At 43.3% G+C, this 24,830-nt stretch overlaps 1 protein-coding gene across 3 annotated transcripts in view; it reads right to left on the bottom strand.

Moving 5' to 3' along the window:
• LOC146818005 (uncharacterized) overlaps positions 1 to 24,830 on the bottom strand; it is a 153,311-nt gene that overhangs the window by 72,585 nt on the left and 55,896 nt on the right. Inside the window, exons 2-3 of one of the 3 annotated variants that reach the window (XM_085611483.1) lie at positions 16,352 to 16,478; positions 12,517 to 12,621 (exon numbers count right to left, since the gene is read on the bottom strand). In XM_085611483.1, the coding sequence (XP_085467609.1) occupies positions 12,517 to 12,621; positions 16,352 to 16,478 (232 nt within the window). Of the gene's footprint in view, positions 1 to 12,516; positions 12,622 to 16,351; positions 16,479 to 24,830 lie in introns of those variants that run through there. The other 2 variants (XM_085611484.1, XM_085611485.1) reach the window with 2 other exon arrangements.

Raw genomic sequence — 24,830 nt, 5'->3', positions numbered from 1 at the left:
GGAATGGCTCAGCTCTTTTTTTTTTTATTTGGATAAAGTTGAACAGCATAGTTAATATCTTCAATAAACTTATAAACAGTTTAAAATGTTTGTTTTTTTTGCGGGTTTTTCACGGTGCGCGCACGCCGCGATTTTTTGAATTTTTTTTTTAAAAAATGTCACCCTTCGGGGTCCTTCTGGGACCCCCTGACAAAGGCTAGGGGGTCAGGAACTCTCTACCCTGCCCCCTTTTCACGTTCTCCACCTTTCTTTTTCACTGTCACACACAAAATGGCGTGCGCGCACCCCGCGATTTTTTGAAAAAAAATTAAATGTTTTCTTCACCCTTCGGGGTCCTTCAGGGACCCCCTGACAAAGGCTAGGGGGTCAGGAACTCTCTACCCTGCCCCCTTTTCACGTTCTCCACCTTTCTTTTTCACTGTCACACACAAAATGGCGTCCGACACTTCCTGATTTTGACCGATTGGAATGTTGACTGACATCTAACCACCAATCAGAATTACGCTCGCGGACATTTGGTGCGCGCACAGTGCGCGCACTGTGCGTGCACGGTGCGCGCATATAGATATTTATGTACTTTTAACTGCAATTTTCTCAGGAACTACTGAACAGATTGACACCATATATGCAAAAGGCACATGCCTGACCTGAGGACTACCTCTTTGCCAAATTTCATGTAATTCTGTTCAGCCGTTCGGGCTGTACCTTCGACTAAAGGTCCTATGGGAAAATGCATGGGGAAAACGCGTTTTGACGAATCACCCAGAGACTTTCAGGGTAGGAGCTGAGCGGAGCACCCCATTAGTTTTGAAAATTTCGCGAGGATTCGTCAACCGGCGCCAAAGTTATTCAAAATAGAATTTTCAGATTTCCTATGGGAACTCGGTCCTAACTATAACGACCGCCAGTATATTATATATATATATATATATATATATATATATATATATATATATATATATATATATATATATATATATATAATATGCTACTTACCAGTATGTATCTGTGTTTGGCATGTAGAGCTGCAGAGCCACATACTAAGGATAAGATCGCCATCTGGTGTTGGGCTCGGATGACTGCAGGTTGTTGTCTTCGGAAGAAGTCTTGGTCACGAGATAGGTGACTCCTCCTCTGGACAACAGTGCGCATGGGCATCCACTCCATCCTCAGATTGTTTTTCGCCATGATGGGAAATGATGGAGTGTATAAGAAGTAAAGAGAAAGGATGTCCATGTGTAGTGTCTAATTAAGACAATGCTGGAACAGATACAGGCCCCGGGGAGGCGGGTGGGCGTGTGTGGCTCTGCAGCTCTACATGCCAAGAACAGATGCATACTGGTAAGTAGCATATTCCGTTCGAGGCATATGAGCTGCAGATCACACACTAAGGATAGACTATATAGCAGTGTCTCCCCTAGCGGTGGTCACCTGTATCCGTTGCAGCAGTTTGGAATAGAGTTTTTAGGACAGCTTGGCCTACTGAAGCTTGTTGTTTGGATTGCACATCAACACAGTAATGCTTAGTGAAGGTGTGTGTAGTAGACCATGTGGCTGCTTTGCAAATGTCTTCTAAGGGGATGTTCCCTAAGAATGCCATAGAAGCCCCTATTTTACGCGTGGAGTGCGCCCTAGGGGGAACTGTAAGAGTACGTTTAGCTTTTTGGTAACATATTTGGATACATTTAACTATCCACCTGACGATACCCGATTTGGAAATAGGGTTGCCTTTATGTGGTGGAGCGAAAGCAACAAACAGTTGCTTGGTTTTTCGAAAAGGTTTGGTTCTGTCGATGTAATAAAGCAAGGCTCTTTTAACATCTAAGGTATGAACTGCCCTCTCAGCTACTGAGTCTGGATTAGGGAAGAAGACTGGCAGTTCGACTGACTGGTTTAGATGGAAAGGGGAGATGACTTTAGGGAGGAATTTAGGATTTGTCCTAAGAACCACTTTGTTACGATGTAGTTGTAGGAAGGGTTCTTCAAGAGTTAAGGCTTGTATTTCACTTACTCTTCGCAGGGATGTGATTGTGACAAGGAAAGCCACTTTCCATGTTAGGAACTGCAGTTCGCATTTGTGCATTGGTTCAAATGGGGGACCCATGAGCCTTGTTAGAACAATATTAAGGTTCCACACTCGGGAAGGTGGTAACCTTGGAGGAATAATTCTTTTAAGACCCTCCATAAATGCTTTAATGGCGGGTACCCTAAAGAGGGACAGGTGTTGTCTATTTTGCAAGTAGGCAGCTAATGCCGCTAGGTGTAGACGTATAGAGGAATACGCTAAATTGCATCTTTGCAAGTGTAGTAAATAGCAAATTATGTTTTGGATGGAAGCATCCAGTGGTTGTATGTCATTGTTAGTGCAGTAAATGGCAAATCTTTTCCATTTTGCAGCATAGCATGCCCTAGTAGTAGGTCTTCTGGCTTCTTTTATGATATTCATACAGTCTGGAGGAAGGTTGAGGTACCCAAACTCTAAGACTTCAGGAGCCAGATTGCCAAGGTCAGTGTTTGAGGATCTGGGTGTCTGATTTCTCCATGGTTCTGTGTTAATAGATCCGGGGAGAGACGCAGTTTTTGATGTGGAACTAGCGATAGTTCCAGAAGTGTGGTGAACCAGGGTTGACGTGCCCAAGTGGGAGCTACTAGGATGAGTGTTAGCGACTGTTGTTTCAGTTTGCGTACCACACATGGAATGAGTGGGAGAGGCGGAAAAGCGTACGCAAATCTGCCTGACCAGTTCATCCATATTGCATTGCCCTTTGACTGTGGGTGTGGAAACCTGGCGGCGAAGGTTGGGCATTTTGCGTTTTCTTGTGTGGCGAACAGGTCTATGTCTGGTTGTCCCCACTTTTGGAAGAATGGGAGTAGGACTTTGGGGTGTAATTCCCATTCGTGAATTTGCTGTGTGTGGCGACTTAGGAGGTCGGCCACCTGGTTCTGAACCCCTGGGAGGTGTACTGCTAGCAGGTAGATGTTTTGGGGAATTGCCCATCTCCAGATTTGTTGTGCAAGTTGGGACAGTTGTAGAGAATGTGTCCCTCCCTGCTTCTGTATGTAATACATTGTGGTCATGTTGTCCGTGCGGATGAGGCCAGTTTTTTTTTTTTAGATGCACGTGGAAGGATTTCAGTGCTAGGAACACCGCCAGAAGTTCTAGGTGATTGATGTGGAGCTGTTTTTGTTGAGTGGTCCACCTGCCCTGAGTGGTGTGTTGAAGGAGGTGGGCTCCCCACCCTGTGAGAGATGCGTCGGTGGTCAGCACAACTTATGGAAGAGGCTCTAAGAACGGCCGCTCTTTGGACAGGTTGATGGTGTTCCACCACTTCAGTGAACGAAGTGAGCGGCTGTCCACCAACACCAGATCGGTAAGTTGTCCGTGGGCCTGGTTCCACTGTTGTGCTAGACATTCCTGTAAGGGACGCATTTGAAGGCGTGCGTGGGGTACTATGGAGATGCATGACGCCATCATGCCTAAGAGCTGCATGAACACTCTTGCTGGAAGAGAGTGTTGTGTTTGAAATTTTTGGATGAGATTTTGTATGTTGGCTATCCTGGCTGTGCTGGGATAAGCTATGGCCTTGGATGTATCTATGGTGGCTCCCAGGTATTGATGTACGTGGGAGGGCTGTAGTTGAGATTTTGGATAGTTGATGGTAAATCCCAAGTTGTGTAGGGTTTGAATAGTGCGGCGAGTATGGAGAATGCATTTGTCTAGAGTATTGGCTTTTATGAGCCAATCGTCCAGATAGGGGAAGACATGGATTTGTTGTCTCCTGAGATATGCTGCCACAACTGCTAAGCATTTGGTGAATACCCTGGGTGCGGTTGTTACTCCGAATGGGAGAACTGTAAACTGATAGTGCTGACCGTCTACCACGAATCGTAGATACTTCCTGTGAGCGGGATGCATAGGGATGTGAGGTCTAATGTGGCGAGGAAGTCGCCTTGTTGAAGTAATGGACGGACCTGTTGGAGAGTGATCATGTGGAAATGATCCGATTGTATGTACTGGTTTAGTAGTCTGAGGTCTAGTATGGGTCTTAAGGTCTTGTCCTTTTTGGGAATGAGGAAGTATAGAGAATATACTCCTGTGCCCTGATGTTGTAGTGGAACAGGTTCTATTGCGTGTTTTTGAAGCAAAGACTGAATTTCTTGTTTGAGGAGCGTGAGGTGGTGAGACGTCATGGGACGGTGCTTGGGTGGTATGTTTGGGGGGTGTTTATGAGTTCGAGGCAGTAGCCAGACTGGATAATTTGTCTTACCCACCTGTCTGTTGTGATGGAATTCCAGACAGGTAGGAACTGTTGAAGTCTTCCCCCGACCGGAGTGGAATGGTCTGGGGGGTGTGGTGGCAAGTCACTGTTTAGTGGCTGGAGAGGTGCGGGTGTTGTTGTTGCCCCGTCCTCGGCCTTTTGTATTGTTTCCCCGGTAACCTCCTCTAAAATATCCTCTGTTAGGGGATGTTTGACCTGATGTTTTGAAGGTGGAAGAGGTGTCTGTTCCCACATTTTTGGAAGCTCCTCTATAAAAGGAGCGACGAAAGGAGCCTCTGGGTTGAGTAGACTGCAATGCTCCCATTGATTTGGCAGTCTCATTATCTTTCTTCATTTTTTCTAAGGCAGTGTCTACTGCGGGTCCGAATAGTTGCTCCTGATTAAAGGGTTGAGCAAGAATGGTGGTTTGTACTTCCGGCTTAAAGCCGGAAATGCGTAGCCATGCGTGGCGTCTAAGCAATACGCTTGTGTTGACTGCCCTAGAGGCGGTGTCCGCTGCGTCTAATGCACATTTGATGGAGGCATTTGATATTAGTTTACCCTCTTGGATGAGGTCATTGGCCTGTGATTTGTATTGATCAGGCAGGTGTTGCAAAAGGTCCTCTAGTTGATCATAATGAGCCCTATCATAGCGAGCCAATAGGGCTTGTGTATTGGCAATACGCCAGTAGTTAGCAGCTTGTGCGGCAACCCTTTTGCCGGAAGCCTCCAAGAGTTTAGACTCTTTGTCTGGGGGCGGCGTGTCTCCGGTTGTTTGGGAGTTCGCCTGTTTTCTGGCATTTGACACGACTAGTGAGTCTAAGGGGAGTTGCGCTTTGATGTACGCAGGATCTTGTGGTGCCGGTCTGTATTTTTTTTCGATCCGGGAGTTGAGAACCCTGGCCCTAACAGGGTCTTTAAAAACCTCAGTGGTGTGCTTTATCACTCCCTTAATCATGGGTAGAATGTGAACTGTCTTTTGCGACTGCTCAAAGGTGTCGAGGAGAAAATCTTCCTCAGGTGTGTCGGTGTGCATGGTGACGCCATGAAACAGTGCCGCTCTGTTTATAAGCTGACCAAACCTTGAATGGTCATCAGGAGGGGAGGGTTTTGAGGGGTATGGAGTAGGATCAGGCATATCAGGCATAGGGTAAGCCCAGTCATCTACTGGTGCTGTGTCCGGGAGTGTAAAGGGATCAGTAGGATCAGTGGGATCATTAAAGAAATCTGGGTCTCCCCCTCCCCCTAAATCATCATCATCCTGTGGAGGTGGTGTGTGAGAAGGAGATGGTAGAGGTGAAGGCGGTGGGGGTGGGGGGAGGGGATAGGAGGTAATGTAGGAGAGGAAGGACGTATGGGTGAAGTGGCACAGTCCTTCTTCTTTGGAGGAGCTGGAGGAGGTGTTGTGTCCAGCTTCCTTTTCTTGTACGGCACCGCTGTGACATGTCCGGTTTTAGGATTTATGTAAATCCGTTTTTGCTTTGTATCTGGCCGAAAAAGTTCCTCAGTGTCCGAAGGCGGCTTTGGCGCCGACTTGTTTGGTTCCGATCTTGATTTTGTGAGATCGGCAGGTTCTTTGTGGACTTTTTTTGGCACAGAGGATGTTTTTGGTGCCGAAGAACTTTTCGGTTCTGGTGGATTTTTCGGTGCCGAAGAACCTTTCGGTGCCGAAGGACCTTTCGGTGCCGACGAGCCTTTCGGTGCCGGTGGAGACCTCGGCGCCGAAAAACGTTGTCGGTGCCGGTGGAGACGTCGGTGCCGAGTGACGTTTCGGAGCCGATGGAGATTTCGGTCTCGGAGCCTGCTCCGGTGCCGAAGTTATTATAGGCACAATAATATGAGGGTTGCTCGAGCCCGAGCCACCTGCAGGCTTAGTTTTCTTCGGAGCCGGGCCCGGGGGCGGGGCTTCTGAAGATGATTTTGGATCGCGACTGGGCCCAGCTGGCAGAGTCTTGACCAATGTCTTTTTTGGTGGGGTTGGGGTAAGGGAGCTGGTACTCACAGGCTGCCCCGGATCAGAATCGTCGGCCTCGGACACGATCTGGAGGTCTTCGGAGTCGTCGTCAGAGACATCCTGTGCAAAGATGTCTTCTGGTTCCGGAACCGGTTTGGCCATGATATGGCGTCGAGCTCTTCGGTCCCGGATAGTTTTCTTTGAACGGAATGCGGCGCAGGCTGGACAGCTGGATTCGTTGTGGTCTGGTGAGAGGCACAAATTACAGACCTCGTGGTGATCACTATGAGGAAACTTTGCTCCACATTGGGGGCATTTTTTAAAGGGTGTCCTTTCCATCAGCCGCGTCCGGATCCGGTCCGATGGGATTACGACATCGAGTTTTAAATTTTTGGGAGTTGTTGTGATTGCTAGAAGTTTTCTGCTGGGGCGGAAAAAAGTTCATCGAACCCAATGGCGGAAAAAAACAATCTGAGGATGGAGTGGATGCCCATGCGCACTGTTGTCCAGAGGAGGAGTCACCTATCTCGTGACCAAAGACTTCTTCCGAAGACAACAACAACCTGCAATCATCCGAGCCCAACACCAGATGGCGATCTTATCCTTAGTGTGTGATCTGCAGCTCATATGCCTCGAACATATATATAAATGATGTCCTGAGAATGCATTTTTACTATAATACACATGAATCTTCTAGAGGGGTACTCTCAATATTTAACATACTACTACACTTCCTATTAACCAGTTGAGCAGTGGCATACAGATTGTGACTCAAGGATTTCATTCTCACCCATAGTATTTATGAAAGTTTTGGCGCAGCTGACATGTTCCTTTGGCTACTCTCCACAGTCCTATATGGATAACACCCAGAGCACCGTTAGCCTTGCTTAGAACACACGTAATTATCTTTGCGTGCTAGCTGAGATGCTACAACACTGGATGAGTAACTACTTCCTAAAACTAATCTGCAACAAGAGAGAACTGCTGCTTTTAGGGAAGCTCAAGACTATCTGCAAGACACACTTTAGTCTCCCTCATCCCACGACCTCCAGTACCCAATGTCAAGTCAGTAGCCAGTTTACTACATGCAGAACATTTATTGAAGTGTATTCTGTCTCCTCCACTTGTATTCAAACACTGCACCCTCTAGGAAAAATCCTGCCTTTTTTAGCCAAATATGCACAGGCCAAATTCATCTCCGCATGTGGTTTTTTTTAAAGACCAATTTCAGTATGCGGCTATACCTAGGTCTTCTTGAAAACACCCTACAGTAAACTGAGATAAACCAGAAATTCGCAATTAGAAGGGTGATAACTCTAAAGAAAAGTGTTAGTAACATGTAATAAACGGTTTGCATCATGTAGTACTGTAGTCACATGCTGTGCACGCTCCTGCATAGAGTGTTTGGTTTGGAATAGTACAACTCCCTTCAGTTTCGAGTTGACTCGCAATACCTCCCCTGACATGACATGCAGTGTCAGCCACGTTGTGGGCCTAAGCCTGAGCTCGTTTGAGAACTACCTAGGACCGTGCCCTTACCCACTGCCCCACAATCAGCACCCATAAGGCAAAAGAAGGAGCATTAGTTCAGCCCGGCATGCACTTGACAGATCGACAGTACTTTGCTCAATTCCTGCACCGAATAACTACCTTCAGTGTGCACAGGGCACAGAACGTGGTCCATTCACAATAATTGTGAGCTGTGCCAAAGAAATGGGGTCTGTTTAGAGGCTTCAGATGAGCAAGTGCTTGACTAATTACTTACCCTTGGCCACGCACTGCTTACCGAGTCTTAGACCTGTCAGATTTAGGGTGGTCTTCCCCTGACTTTTTGCCTTACTCTTCCACTTTTTCTGACCTAGTTTTTGCTGGAATTAGGACTCTGAGCACTTTACCACTGTTAACCAGTGCTTAAGTGCATGTGCTTTTTCATCTAAGTATGATAATATTGGCTTATCCCCAATTGACATATCTAATTTTCCAGCCTTCATGCAACACCGCTCTAGGATCAAAAAGAAGGTGGTTACTGCACCAATGGCGCAACACTTCGTGGATAACTTGCACAGTGAAAGAGACTTTAAGTGGACAGTCTTGTCAGGTCTGGATACAACCAAACGTCTGATAGACATCGACAACATGTTGCTACAAAAAGAAGCTTACTTAAGTGCAGTAACTAGGTTGAATGGGATGACAGTACCCTTAAGAGTATAGCTCAGAACTGCAAGTCCCAGAATGCACTAGTCCGGTCTTAACAACAATGGGACCTGAATGTCAATGTGATTGGTCCAAAACATTTTCCCATGATTCATAGGGTAAAAATACAGGAAGTGTTCAAACGGGGAATGCCTAGCTGACAGTGAAGTTGAGGTTCATATTGGATATAGAATATGGATGTGCTCAGACTTAAAAACAGTAAGTGCGCTTCATGCTGGTATTTAGCATGTTTATAAAATCGTTGACAAGTTTATGGCTTCCGTAATATGTGCCCCATTTGTCTGTAGGGATGCAATGATTACAGAAATAGACGCCTGCCTCGGAGCAACCCGGGAACGTTTCAAAGGTACTTTTTAACCTTGTCCCGTCGAGTTGCCCAATGTCCATGTATTTAAATATACTAAAATAGACACAATCATTTTAATGTCTTGTAGAAATTCCCCCGGCATATATTACGAAGCGCACTGCAGTAATTTCCGTTGAGAGATTCTGGTTACCACGCAAATAGAGGAGTCAGAGCAGCAGCTCTGTCCGAGAATCAGGCACAGAAAATTGAATTAATCATATTTAAGGAGAGTAGTGTTTAGTTTTCATTTTCACTGATGTGGAGCTTGCATCATTTATTTATGTTTTTTAGCATTCGCTGACAATTAACATGAAGCCCTGATGAGAGTTCCGGTACCAGAGGACTGGGTCTTGAAACGTGTCAGCACTTTTTTTTAACACGGAGGAATTTGAATAAACGTGTTGTGACATGAGGGATTTGTATTGAATTGTATGCCCCATGCACACACTCTAAACATTTTCCCATGTTTGGCACATGTTTGGCCCCAAAATCAAGATAGCGATATGAGTATTCGAGTTTCTGATGTTATGATGCAAAAGTTCAACGTTGTTGTATATAAATGTGTTTGTATATTAGTATTTCATGCACTGTCTATTGTGAATTGTCATAAGTATTTGTCATGTTTTGTATGTTAATTTGAAAAATGTGGGTCTCTTCACTTCTCATGCAACTTAAATCTTTTTGGTAAATACAAACAATTGCAAATAAAGGACGGGTTTAATAAAAAATTCCATTCAAACGAAAAGATAGTGGTCTCTTTGTTGCTCAAAACTAATAAGAGCCTAACGTCAAACGGAGCCAGGTTCTCCTTTTTGTATTCACTTTTATAAAGTTGGCATGTGTAGTTAGGTGGGTGTAGTTAGCAGTTGGGCTGCGTGTATTCCCCTTAGACTGCCAAACACAGTGGGAGCTTAGGTGTGACTGAATGGGCCATCATTGACAGGATGGGAGGGAGGAGCTGGATCTAGCCTCACTTACACCTCAATAGGCTGTGACCTGTGACCACAAAAAGGGCTGCATACCCCCTTTAGTTAGTCTGGCGCCAGGGCAGGGATGGAAGAGCATCTGTGCACTTTAAAGGCATGCCTCCAGAAGCTTCCCCCCACTTCAAACAGCACAACTGGGTATAAAAGAAGGAGCTCAGACACCACCACTTCATTACACTTCTCGACCTGTGGATACTCTGCCAGGAAGAAGGACTGCTGTACTGCTGAAGTACTGCCACTCTGCTGGACGCCTGTTCTGCTGTGCTGATCTGCTGCCCTCTTGCTTGCGTAATAAGGACTGGACCTGCATCTCTTGACCCCAGAACCCAGAATGACTCCAAGGGCTAGTTGGCTGGCCTCCTGATCTGAAGCCTCAGGGGGGGTGGGAGTGTTGTGTGTCAGTGTCAATAACTTTATTCGATTGTAAAGTAGAAACATTTTGCACTTTTATGATTGTTTCTACTTTACAATCGAATAAAGTTATTGAATTGAAAAAGTGTGTCAGTGTCATGGATAAATGCACATTGATCTTACATACACAAAGAACTACCAACCAGCACATGACTTCAACCTTGGCCCAAACAAAACATTACACAAAATCTATACACAAAATACGGACAGATTGTCAATCTGCATGTGTCTTTATTGTTGGGAGGGGTGATATGTGTGTCAGTTTCATACTGGACTTGTTCTCGATTCATCAAAAACTCAATGATTTCAAGAAGCAAACAAAGGAAGATATAACCATATGATATTTTCATGTATATACTATGCTGTATAGGTTGTAGCGGGTCTATACACAACTGCATTTATATATTTACGGGAAAGATGACTGAGTGTGAATGTGCAAAATCCACCATGTATCATGAATTGATCATTGTGACCCAATCTGTGCAGAGCAGTGCCTGTGATGTCCCAGTAGGATGATGAATATTGAGGCAGCTGAAACTGGTTCTCATTTGTGGCAAGAGAAGACCGAGTCAGTTCTGAGTTGGTGTCTGGTGGGTGGGGTAGGGTAGGGGTGTGTTACAAGACTTGCTGGACTGTCAGATTCTTTTGAGGCTGTCAGAAAATAAATTCAACTGTAGTTCTTCCTAGGTCCCTGGTATCGTGTCCAGAATGGTAGAGCCAATCCTTTACAACAGCAAGCCACTGAGGTTTGAGATAAACCCCAAAATCATAGGATTTTGGGAGAGTTACTATGTTATAGTGCCACTGTTTTAAGGAGAACCAACTGCTGACTAGTGACTGACAGCAGATAGGGTTGATACGTGAGGGCATGAAGTCTTATTGCTGGATGAGGGTAACATGGTACCGTAGTATAGATGCAGTGTAAGGAAGAGGCTACAAAACTTACAAATAGTAATGCAAATCCTGCACTGTGAAAAATGGTCTCTCATAGAAACGTTCCGGAGCATTTAAATAAGATGAATCACCTGTAAAAGAAAGTCTCCCATCGTGACTCACGTAAAATTGTTTACTAATAGGAAATCTAGCGGAAATCTAGAGTTTGTTAAGGCTTACCTGCAGCAATTATTACAGAAGTATTGAACCCAGATTAAGGAAAAAATATTTTAAATTCGGAGGTTGTGAGGATCTCTGATGGATCAAATATGTACCATTAATAGGAGAATCCATCCTAGGTTCAGGTGAATGGGTATGAAAATAAAAAATTAGCTGGGGGCTACAGTGAGAGGATTATACTGAACCGCATTTATTATTAAAACTCCACAAAGAGTTCTGGCCATGGTAGCCTCACTTGGGATAAAGGGAAGGATTAAATGTTAAGTGCTTGAAGTTGGTTTTAAAAATGCACCGGCATCAAAGTACGGTTTGCAAACAAAGCAGCTCAGCATGTATAAAAACCCTGAAGGTCATTGAAGGGACACTCTAATTGCATTATGGGTGGGCATATTTTGCTGTAGAGTAATTACATGAAATTACATCAAAATGACGGGAGATTACGCTGCTTTACGTGAGGACTGAAACCCTGCATTTAGCAATATTTTATTAATGCTAAATGTTCCCATGTGTCCCAAATGAGTCAGAGGATGCATTTTGCACTAGGAAAATAGTGCTAAATGCAACAGAGCAGGAATACCAGCAGCCGGCAGCCACTCACACTCTGTTCCTGTGCTCTTGGGTAGGCATTTTTCCCCAAATTACTCCAATATTACGCAAACAGGCATATTGCATAATTTTGGGGAATTTCATGTCACAAGAGTAATGCAAAATTACTGATATTGCTCTAATTTCTCTGGCAAATTAAAAAGTTTCTTCTAGACTTAATACAGATCCACTACATCACAGCACTGCTGGTGGCCAAGTCTGTTGCGAATGGGGGAAATGAACACGTACAGCCGCGGTCCGTGCGGGTAAGAGCGGTGGGGCCGGGTGGGGGGGATTTCAACAGACGACGAGGGAAAATTAAATAAATAATTCATTTCCCCTCGTAGTCGTCTGCCGAAATCCCCCCCACCAAGCCCCACCGTTCTTACCTGCACGGGCCACGGCTAACATCGTAAACATTCATGTGACAAAACGGTTTCTTCCTGTACCCGACTTATAATACACCTTATGAGAAGAGTGAAATAAAAAAGTAAGGGTTTTCAGGGTTTTTATCGAAAGTAAAGGGGTCTGGAAAGGAGTAACATGGCATAATGGGTTCTGCTGCTAAGAAAATGCAGAGCTGCAACGGTAACTCACATTTTCGCATTTTATGATGGAAATACCAATATGTCTTTACTTCTCACTTACCTGAATAACAATTATTTCTGCTAAGCCATCTTTCAGGAACGGTGTGAACCACATCTTCCTTTTCTTTAGCTTTCAAAGTCAGGAGAGAGTTTGCAATAAGAGGACCTGTTATTGAAGAAAACATGGCAATGAATCTAGAGCAGCAGTTCTTAACCTTAAGTCTGCGGACCCCTGTCTGTCCAAGATGCCTACTTAAAGGGTCCCCGATGAAATGCTATTAGCAGATAAGTAAATTATATACACATAAGAAAACAAACCTCAAAAATTTACAACACTCACTAAATCTGAAGGAATTTGAAATTTGATGCTAAACTTTGAATTTGTATCCTTAGCTTGATTTTTAAGAGCAGTGGAAATACAGAAAAAATTCAGGTACGGATGATTGGTGGACTCAGTTGAAGGACTTGCATGGGCAACAAAAATTAAGAACAGGAATTAGGAGAGAGAAAGTCAACATCATATACTAGATTCGGGGATATTACTGTGTCTTTTAGAAATAAACCCACATATTGATAGTTCCAACCTTGCCATTAAAAATTCGATTTTTATATTCTTTTTGTTTGTGAATTAAATAAAATATTTTATAGTCTGTGTAATTTTTGATGCACGTTTATTTCTGTATTTTTGTTTATTGTTTTGATGTTCAAATCACTGAATTTCCTTAGGCCAGCGATCTTGGATTCCAGTAGTGATTCAGTGGAAGGTCCACTGAAGTCCAAAGGTTAAGAACCGCTCCTCTAGAGCACATCCATAAAAGACCAAACGCAGCAGCTTATGTGTTACACTGCATGAAATATAAGCATCATCAATAATTTTTGACAACTTCAGTTTAATTTATCTGTCAGCCCCACTATTAAACATGATATTATTTTCAAACCTGACACATTTAAGCAATAGGTTCTTCTACTTCCCGATCCGGAATCCATGACAGATAGCAAATATTCACTCCTTCACTCTACGACTCAAATCTGTACACAGGTATCACAGCATTTTATTATGCATATAGGGAACTACTGTCCTGACAAACCATGTGCTCAAATGAACTTAGCATATCCAAACCCCCAATATTATACCCACTGAAAAATAGCCTTTTTTGTGGCCATCCAAAGTATCCTTTTGGGAATATGATGCAAACTATACATGAAGAAAAGGCATTTTTTTCTGAAGTCGGCTGTCTGTTAGATTACAAGCATTCATTTAATAAGAGATAACCATTCCTTTGAAGTCTTATTAACCCAGGCCATCTATTTCCAGCATGCCATCACATTCAAATTTAAGGTCAGTAATCGAATTTAGAACTGCATGTCTTTGGATTATATGCCCAACACACTCCCACAAAAAAGCCTGAACTAGTCTCTAAGTATCCAACTAGTATATCGTTTTCATACATATGTTCAATCTGGAGATATTTATACCAGCAAGCCAAAGCAGAAATCTCACACAGATGCTACAAATATTTAAAGGGCATAAATATGATCAAACAAGCACAAAGATTAACAACATCAGCCTCTGTACACTGTTTACAAGAAGTCTCTGTAATGTGTGTTGATGGGAAGCTAGGATTTTTCCCAATGAAGAGTAGATTCATGACACCCCTGCTTCTTAGCAATATATTGCAATGTCCACACTATAGTGAATTGTATTTTCTACAATAATTTCTAGTAATTAAATAGAAACACAAAATCCAGTAGTGGATACAACACCACCACAGCTGTAATGCTCAAAGGAATACAAGTAAGAAATATTCTACAAGATAGCTGATACAAAATAATAGCTAAGAAAATTAGGGTGTGCCTACCCACCATGAACCAAACCTGAACACATGAAAGATAGTACTAGATAACTTGAGGTTAGAAAGGGTGTTGTGGTAGCATCTTCATTGTGATAAGATTTACTATGCATTTACCTCTCTCATTGTTATGCCTTAGTTTCCTGTTAACTGTAACCAATAACAGTCTAAAACATAAATGCGTACAACTTCTCAACTTCCTTGGATAACCAACTACAAAAGTATTTCTTGGGAGACATTAAATCATCCCGACTTAGCTCTTGTGGAAGGCTGTTTGCTTTATCCAGGGTAATCCCTTTTTTTTCAAACAACTTTGTTGAGTAGTTTTTGAGCACTGAGCATACAGGACACAGAAGCTACATCTTTGCAGAATGTGTTGGGAATAGAGGGGTCAAGTCAGCATCACTTACATTGATCTCAATGTTCATATAAATAGTTCCATCTTAAATTAGCATTTACATTTATAATTAGCATGAATATATTAAAAACTTATCTGTTATAAATAATTGTAATGACCACTTTCTTCTTGAGTAGAAGACAGCCCTCCTAAATTAGCCTTTTATTAATCAAAGTAGGTATCTACTTCCTGTACTTGTTCTATTCTAATAGACCAATCAATAAAAAAAAGCCATGTTTTTTTCAAATGTATTCATTTTAACGTTGCCCAGGGCTGAAAGTAGCTCCATTGCATATATATGCCATAACTTTGTCCACCATATTGAGATATGGGCAGGGATATGAGACTTTCACAAATAAGGCACAGTTAGTCTTGCAGCCAATTACAGATATGGTACTAACTTCTGTCATTGTTGACAATAACTAAAAGCTCTAATCACTCCAATCCCCAAGGAGGATTATTACCAGGTCTATTGGCAAGTCAATTCTTGTTATTGTTTTAATCTAGAGCAATACTTCCAATAATTTTAGAAGTGGGTGCATGTCTACCACATGTATAGGAGATACTTTTTCCCAATCTCCCCTCCAACACATTTCTGAGCTCTGAAACATTGCTTTCAAACTTGTAGGGTTAAAGTGCCACCTGGTAATACTTTATATTCCCTTGTGTTAGGACCGTATTGATGATTTTGCCACTAGTATCCATATGATCCTACTTTTGTGTCCAAGATCTCTGCCCTCAGATCCTTCTCTCAAGCTGTTAAGTAAGAATGCTAATGTTATGTATTATGATATTAATCAGTTTATGGAGATTCCCTTCTTTGTTCTTCCCTGGCAGTATTATGTTTAAAGTAGTGTTTTATCTCTACCGGTTTTATCCCTCATATCGCGCTTATGGACCTAATGTAACAGTTGAGTGATTTGGCACTCATCTCACCAACTTAGGTTTAACGGTTCCCTGCATGTTTGCCTAACTAGGAGCTCTCCCTCCAAAAACTGTTACCCTACTCTAGGCGGGTGAACTGATCACCATTTTTAAAATCACTGAACTACCGTTCAAGGAAGAAAATCAGGGTTGTGCATAATTGGTGTTATGGGAGAAGAGTGGGACTCAACTCCCTTTTTCCTTGCCAACAGGTCCCAATATTCGAACAGTGTGAACACAGAGAATAATGGTGTGTTGTGAAATAACCTATATGTGTTCGGAAGCCATAATATCAAGTTGGGCGGAATTGAGGAGATATATTTTTCAAGTAAAACAACGGTTTTGCAGGATTAGCTTTATACCCGTCTAGTGCCAGGCAGAGTTGTTCGGGTAGCATGTATGGTTCTATACTTGTAAAGCCTAGTTCTACTGTGATGTGATGAAATTGTGATTGTTGTACACCATAAATCTGTAATGTGAAGATGGGGTTCAAAATCCCCCCTAAAAGATGCATGCATGTTCAAGTTAATGTATGCCGTACAGAAAACAATCACTTTTGTTTTCATTTTATATTGCAGCAGGTTTTTTTTAATATGTTTTACTCGGGAATCAAAATTAAAGCCATACCTATTGCATTTGCCAATGCTTGTTTTTCTTGAAAGGAGGTCCCAGGATAGACACTTCACTCCGTTTAGAATACCTACAGTCAGATATTGCATACTTACCAAGTGAGATCAAGGCCTGGTGAATTTCATTCATTACATTCTTGTAGAGCTCCTTCTGCCACTCTTGCAAAAGCTTCCACTCCTCTTCAGAGAAAAAGGCAGCCGCATCGTGAAATGTAAGAGGTATCTGCAAAGTCGGAATTTATATGAGAGAATGATTGGAGGAATTAAGTGAAGTAAGATAGTCCAACCTGTACCTTTCATTTTAAATCATGTATTATTTCCTTTGTGATTTCTCACTAGTGCCCCACTGTCAGTTGGGTTCTCCAGTCCTGTCTAATGATCAGGACTAGAATTGCCATTGGGCTTCTCACACATTAAAAGGAGACACTGCTGGACAAAGTATAATATAAGATACTGAAGCAATGGATTTCTTGCATTATCAGACAAGAAGAAAATCTTAAATCCAGAGCCAAGGGTGGCCCCCCAAGGCTGGTGCTGAATAGATGGTGGGGTCATAGATGCTGGGAGGCTTTGTAGAGGCTGGAAGGAAATGTCTGCACCAGGAGGATGGCGGGGAGCTCCTTTGTGTGCACCTGTCATGTAGTTCCTATAGTGCCCCTGCAGGACCTGCGCGTTTAGATAACATACACTGTGGGATTGGTGGCAGACTAACTCTGAGCAACCCCCCCCCCCACCCCCCCGAATATGTTAGCTGGTTTTTGCATTTGCTAGCTCACAGTGCCACTAGTGTCTCCTCTTATCGGGGAGAGATTAGTTTCTGGCAACCTTAGAACACGACAACCCTGATCCCTCAAGATCATGGAAACAATGTACTACTATTCGCTCAGTCACTCATGCTCACTAACTTCGTCAATCTCAGAGCTACACAGAATAGACAGTCTGGGCGTTTCAATAAAAGGTTTATTGAACAGTTGTTATTCTCGTGTAAAATATATGAGCTGCAATAACCATTAGACAGTAGCAGAGATATATGAGTAGCAGTACTATGAATATAAAAGGATAGTACAGTTCTACCATTTTGCAATACGCATTAATAAATACATGAATATAAAATGCATGATAAAAGTGCACGCACTCCTACGATGCCTATCTAGATGTACCGAAGTGTACCTAGCATATGAGTAGGTGTGTAGCCAAGAGTCCCTCTAGGTTTAGTCGAACCCCATTACCTGAAGTGTGAAAAATGTCGGAGCCCTTCTTGGTCTCGAGTTGGACACCCCGCAAGGGATGTTCAGACCACTGTCAGCTGGAGTGTGTCGGCCTGGAAGTCTCGGTTCCCTTTAACTACTGAAAGCAAGAGGTGCTGTATTTATAGAGAAAAGTATATAGAGTGGCTTTGTCCCTTGTTCTTGTGTTAGCCATTGTTGGGTATGAGGATGACGTATGAGATTAACCTTGTGCGTAGATAGTAGGAAGGTGCTGTATAGCCCCTGCCTGGTTTCCAAGTAGCCTCATGAATATTCATTCGTGCAGTGTCAGTCTAAAGATGAGATCATAGGACACTATTGTTCGGGAAAAACCCTCCTTCTGCACCCAGGCCTAGAACTAGGTAAAAGGTTCAGTCCATAAAAGGCGTTGAATACTTATAAGGCATTCTATCCTTAAAAGGCTTGTTAGTGAGTAATATAGGGGAGGTGATGTAGGTGAAAAGGTATGATGTTCCCTGGGCCTATAGTAGGGTACCTATATGAAACATAACACCCACTCCTTCTAATACTCAACAATAATATGTGAGATACTCATTTTACTAGGTGTCAGCGCATAAAATTATCAATGAGCCATTCAAAATATGTTTAAAAAACGTTAAATAGTTTAAAAACAATTAAAAAAGGGGAGAAAATGTTCTCTGAAATATTACTTAATTCACAGTCCTAAATGAGTTCGATTATATAAGTTGAACCACTACAAGCGTTCTTAGAAGGCCATGCTTTTTTAGTGAAAGTGTCAATTTTAGGAAGTGTTCCAATTTTAGCAGAGTTTCTGAAATGAAAAAGGAAAATCCGAATTCTTTCCCAGCACACAATGAGCCAATTATAGAGCATGGATGAAATTCAGTGCTGCCAACAGCTGGTGGAGAGCCAGCCGGTGCTGTAGTCGATACCTCGGTGCTAACGGTGGAGCTGAAGCTCACCCCAGTTCTAAAAGGCACCTGCAGGTTCTCGAGGAATGCAGTTGTCAAGATAGGGATACGCTGGGAACATTGCCGAGTATGGGACCTCAAGGAACCCAACCTCGCGCTCAAGTCCGCAGGCGTGTTGATCGCTAGTGTTAGACAGAGGTCCAACACGCATTCTTCACTGCAAAACAGGCATTGAAGAACAGGTAAGATGCAGTCCATCCAGACTGGTCTAAACAATAGGAACCAAGAAGAACTTAGTTCTCGTAGGCGAGGTGTGCCCAGATGTTGTACCATTCGTTCAAGGTATTTTTGCTCCAGGAGCGCTTTTGCCATCTCGTTGGTGATAGGGCCGCCCATTGCGTAGCAGGGAAAAGAAAATCAGGATTCCAGTTATTGAGAGCAGGATCAGAGGCAGACCTCCAAAAATGCTTCCAAATACGGAGTGTATAAAGTTTGGAATAACTCCGAGGATTGTCTGAAAGGTGCTAAGGAATCCTGACCCTATGGTCTTAAATAGGTGTACAATACCACTTGTATCAGACATATTGAAGATACGACCCACCATTTCTTGGAAATGAATGGGGCAGTTGGTACGTATAAGTGCATGTATCTCAGTTGAGGTCCTTGCTATTTGAAGATCAAAGATTTCTCGAGCCAAAGGTTAAAAGGGTACAGTTTGCTGTAAAAGCATGGCTTTCAGTCTGCTAAAAGTATCAAATTGTATGAATGAAACATTCAGCGAAGGCCATAACGGCACCACCCTGACTGTATTTTTCGGAGGAAACAATACTTGCATACAGCAAGTATCCCTGGAATTCACAGTGACCAAACAGGCAATTGCCGGAAGCATACCACAGCAACTTTGTTCATTTTCAGCATCAAATAACTCCCATTCAAGAGTAGCTTGAACACTGATTTAATCATGGCAGCTGGAGTCCTTTTCATGTGGCAGGACAAGTTTGCTACCGACCCATTACAAGATCAGTGCAATGAAATGTCCCGGCAAATGAGAGAACCGCTCAAAACGTTCTTGCAGTTTGTACCACTTAGAAACACTTCTCGATTCCCACTCCGGCATCAAAATCTATACGGTAAATCCCAGGATTCCTTAATGTAATCTTTACCAAATTTTTCATTACTGCCCGCCTGCCTTTGCTCTAGGCAGTAATGAAACTGAAAAGTAGTGACCGGTAGAGTTATGTGGCCATGGATAAGCCATTCAGTAGACGGAGCTTCCGCTACTGTAAATGGTAGTCAGTCCAGTTTTTCAATACGCAGCATTGATTATTTAGCTCCCCTTTGTGCCATTTCAACCTGTTTTTCTGTTAGATTATATTTAGAAAAGAGACACGTACTGTTTATAAAACGCCAAGGCACAAAGCCTGCACGCACAGATTAAAGCGTCCAGCTCAATAACATGATAGAATGTAATTGAGATTGCCTGTGTTGTAATATGGCCAAATCTTGTTCTAGGATGTCTATCGCAGAAGACACAATGTTGCCTAAAGAATATATCCTGGAGGACAAAGTTGTTAATCCATTGTCTACCACAGCTAACGATTTTTCTAAGTTAATATGGTCTAATTCCCGTATTATCTCTGCGGCCTCTTGTTGGGATATTTTCTAGATTTCATTATAGGCTGCATAAATGCCAGCATATATGAAACATTTCTGACGTGTCTTTCTGGGACCTAATAAAAAATCTCTAAGATCCATGTCTTGTGAGAGTAAAGATTAGTGTTGTTTCACTTCTGTTTTCTAGCCAATCAAGGCACAATTTCCCAACACTATAGGATGCCACGACCCCCGGGTGTTCTCGTTGTATATAACGTGGGTCTGGCCTGTGGATACTTAACCCTTTGGTGATACCCAAGAATCTTTTATGACATATGTTCGTGTCTTAGGGCCAAACTACCCATTCTTTCCAATTGGGGTCTGTTCTGTTGTACTGTAAAATGTCATCTACTGTTGCCCATTCCTTTATAGTAGAATTTTGCCACCCCAGTGTTGGTGTTGGAAACCAGGGTGTGTCCAGATCCTTCATCTAGGCTAATCCAAGACAGGATGTCTGTTGCACAGTTTCATTTAGAAATATTATCTGCTGTGAAATGAGGCATGCTCTAAATAGCGCTTCTGTTCCCTGGACTTGCCAGTCCATAGATCCCCTGACTGATTTTAAGTCTATTGTGTCTTTCCATAAGTCACACCCCTGTTCAGACAGTTGGGCAATAAAGGAAACAGAGTAAATCTGTTTGGTGTTAGTCAGTATAATTTTCAGTGTGGATGTTGGTGTAACCATATAATAATATGAGGTCAGGTCAGAGGTGTTAAACCCTGAAAAATATGAAAATGTTTGTGCAAAGGTATGTGAACTACTCTTTGGTGGTGTTGGGCAATGCTCCTATTGATGGTATTCAAATACATTTCTAGGTGAAATTGATTTGTGTAGAAAATGATGACCATATTGTTGATAACAGTACAAAGTGTCATAGTCTGAATTACTTTCTATCATTTCAGTGTTCGGAAATGCAGCAGTTTTTTCTAAATCAGACAACATATTACTAACAGTATCAGTGTCCCAATCATCAGAAAAAGTACTGGAGGTAATGATATCACTTTATGAAATTTTAAACAAGCATTTACAATGCAATCGGTCTCGCAATTATATTATCTTGAGCTTTTGGCATTGTAAATGACATTGTTTTTTTTTTCCTATGTGAAAAACATAAAGAAAATGCTCTAATGCAAAATGGCAATAGCTAACTTTTCTGTAACTACGAAATCTATCGCATTGCATTTGTACTAGTGTGAGTTATCAGTATTGTAAATGGTACTGGGCCTTTCACTAAGAGGAAGGGTACACAAGCATTTGCAATGCAATAGGTCTCGTACTTGCGAGATTTTGAGCTATGACATTGTAAATGGCAATGTCTTTTATTTATTTGTTTAAAAAACCTGCAATAATAAAATACATTGTCATTTACAATACAAATATGTTAAAGTTTCGAAAAAACGAGACCTATTGCTATGCCAATGCTTATTTTCCAATGTTCAGGGGAACAGGACTGTATAATATTCGTTGTCGTATTGCTAGATGTAAAGGATTTGTATACCTAGACGTGTGGCGTGCCAGGCACCATCAAGCTCTGGGGGCTATTCTGGGTGAACAGAGCTTTACAAATACACTTATGTCATTTTTATACTCTAAGTGCTGTCTTCACACAACGCCTTGTCAAAATGCCAAATTGTACTCCAAGATGCTATGGCACAGCTAGACCATTGTGCCCGCAGATTTAACTACAATGTATAATTCCAAACCCCAACCATCAAACAGAGGCAGGGCACTGTAGCAAATGCAGTGCCGTGGGCCAGTCACACAGTGCCATAGTCGTGTATTGCCAATGTCCCCTAGCACACGGCAAGACTCCTACACAAATTATACAGTTACAGATTATTTGCACAGCAAATAATCAAAGTGCCTAATACATCAAAAGGGTTAGACACAGGAGTACTGCCAATACCATCTCGCACACTTTCTGTACTCACTGTCAAACCCATATTACATAGTTTCCAGGACACTATAGCAGTAAGGTACAACGCACATCACTCCAAGCTGTAGTAGCACGGATACCTTCACGTGGTACAGACACTGATTTGCAGCGTTCTAGCGCCCTCTTAAATATCCCACTAATTTGTGGTGATAATGACAGATTGCCCAGATTTGCGTCGCTGTCATGTTATCCTCAGAGCAGAAGGAAGATGGTGTGCTGGGCCAAGCCCTGCATATGGATAGAGCTCCCACAGGAGGGCTGCCCTCACCTCAGCATGAGGGGATGTTTTGAGAATGTGAGCACGGATGTCGAGTTTGTTATTTTGGACATTACCTTAGTATTAATGACTTGCCTATTCATTATTATAGGTGGGTGGGCCATACCAATAGACGGGGGAACGCAGAGGGCAGGAGACTTACTACAAGAAAGATGTTGTAGGCCAGAGAAGTATGAAGGCCTGGCTCCTTTAAGGATACATGCTGGGATAAGTATAAGTGGAGAATTGTGGATCAATGATTAGAGCGGCAGACCCTGATGCAGAGGTCTAGCCTGGGACCAGGGTTCAATTCCCCGCCTCGGCGGGTCTTGGGCTCAAAAATTCCACGGACCTGATAATTCTCGCCTCGGTGCCTATTCCAATCATGGAGTCCCACTCTGCAACTCTAGGCAATAGCTTGCTTAAGCTCCACAACGGCCCCCACAACGCTAAGGATGCCTGGCCTCCACCTTGGGGGTGCCCAGGAGTGGATGCCTCACAGGGAAAGCCAGGATGGGTTCCACAGTGGTATTCGTACAAGTGCCTTGAGACCCTTGCGGGTGAGTAGTGCGCTATACAAGTATCGAATGCCATACGGCGTCTTGGCGCTGAAGTGTGTACAGGTCAGTGGAGAGAAGCACAAGTCGCTAGTAAATGTTAAACAACTGAGACTTCAGGGCCTTCCTAAAATACAAGAAGTTCTGTTGAAGTCGCATGGCCACTGGTAACTTATTCCATAGTTTAATTGCACAGCTGGCAAATGAGCGACCACCCCATCTTGCCAGTCTATATCTGGGGGTGCAGATGAGGCCAAGACTGGGCGAACGCAGGTCACGAGAAGGAGTATAGGGCCTAAACCTATCCCTCCTGTCAGTTGCACCCCCACCAAACCGTGCCCTGTACACCAGACAGAGCGACTTAAACTCAATTCTCTGCTGGACCGGAAGCCAGTGGAGTGACCTTCTTCCCTTGGAAGTGGGGTGTCCCCTAGGTAGGTTTAAGATGACACGAACCGCAGCGTTTTGCAGTGATTGAATCTTACAGACCTGGTACTTATCAATACCCAGCAACATAGCATTACAATAGTCCAATCTGGACATAAAGAGAGCAGCCATTACTGTTTTCTGCAACGCCTGAGGAATGAAAGGAAAGATTTTTCGCAGCATTTTTAGCAGAAGAAAACAGGAGGAAGTTAAACTGTTGACCTGGGCTGACATATTCAGCTTATCGTCAAAAATCACCCCCAAGTTCCTCACCTTAGTGACCGGTAGAGGACATTGCCCGGCCTCAGGTGGCCACCACAGAGAACTCCACAGAGGAGAGCCCCTACCAAATTCCATGACTTTTATCTTCTCGGTGTTTATCTTTAGGAAGCTCTGGCGCATCCATTCCATGACATCCTTTAGACAGGCATGAAATTTGGCCGCTGCTATCTCAGGATTGTCAGATACTGATATCACCAATTGTGAATCATCAGCATAGGACACAAGGGTGAAGCCATGTTTCCTGACTACTCTGGCCAATGGCCTGACATACACATTGAAGAGGGTCGGGGAGAGGGCAGAGTCTTGTGGGACACCGCAAGGCAGGGTAAAATTACCCGATTGTAAGCCCGCCCAATTTAGGCTCTGCTTTCTGTCGTCCAGAAACAAGGAGAGGAGGGCCAAGGCCCGCTCAGTAATCCCTACCTCTTTTAGTCGCTGTACCAATACCGCGTGATTCACGGTATCGAAAGCGGCAGACAAGTCAAGGACAAGAATTGCCCTCCCCCCTCCATCAACTGCTGCTCGAATTCCCTCAGCTGCCGTAATAAGGGCCGACTCAGTAGAGTGTTTAGGCCGGAAACCATGCTGGGACCGGTCAAGCAGGTCATGTTTGTCTAAGTGGTCAGTTAGGCTCAAATTTATAGCTCTTTCCGTTACATTAGCTACCAATGGTAGGCCCGAAATAGGTCGGTATTTTTTTAATCTGATGGCTCCAATGAGGCTTTCTTGAGAAGAGGCATGATAGTGGCCGTCTTCCAGGCAGCCGGATAGGTCCCAGCAGCCAGAACTTGATTGATCAGGGACGTGTGGGTGGAACCGATCCTTTCATCCGCCAAATGCATAGTTGGCGGGGGACAGGGATCGGTAGCTGAACCTGACTTGATAGATCTTAACAGATCTAATACCACCTCCTTAGACAGGGGACCAAAGGAGGTGAGACTACACGACAGGTTCTCCTCCATACACGGTGTCTGCTGCTTACCTGAAGCACATATTGGACTTGATGAGATGGCCAGGTCGTAATATATTGTCTGCACCTTGTTTTGAAAGAAGGCTGCCAACTGATCACAAAAAGCCTGGTCGGGACTAAACAAATGGGCCAGCATGGGTTTGGCCAAAAAAGACACAGATTAAAAAAGTTCTTTGGCAGAATTGCCAGCGTCCGAAATTTTCCAGGTAAAATAGGCCTTTTTTGTCATCAGAATGGCCTGTTTATATTTATTAAGGGCATCATTATAGGCTGCCTTGCTGACCCTACTATAATCCACTCTCCATTGTCGCTCGCGCCTTCTGCACTCTACTTTTAACTTTTTAAGCTCTGGTC

Source organism: Triturus cristatus, chromosome 6 (assembly GCF_964204655.1).
Source record: "Triturus cristatus chromosome 6, aTriCri1.1, whole genome shotgun sequence".
NCBI lineage: Eukaryota > Metazoa > Chordata > Amphibia > Caudata > Salamandridae > Triturus > Triturus cristatus.
Note: the sequence above shows the minus strand (reverse complement) of the source record. Positions and strands in the feature narration are given on the sequence as shown.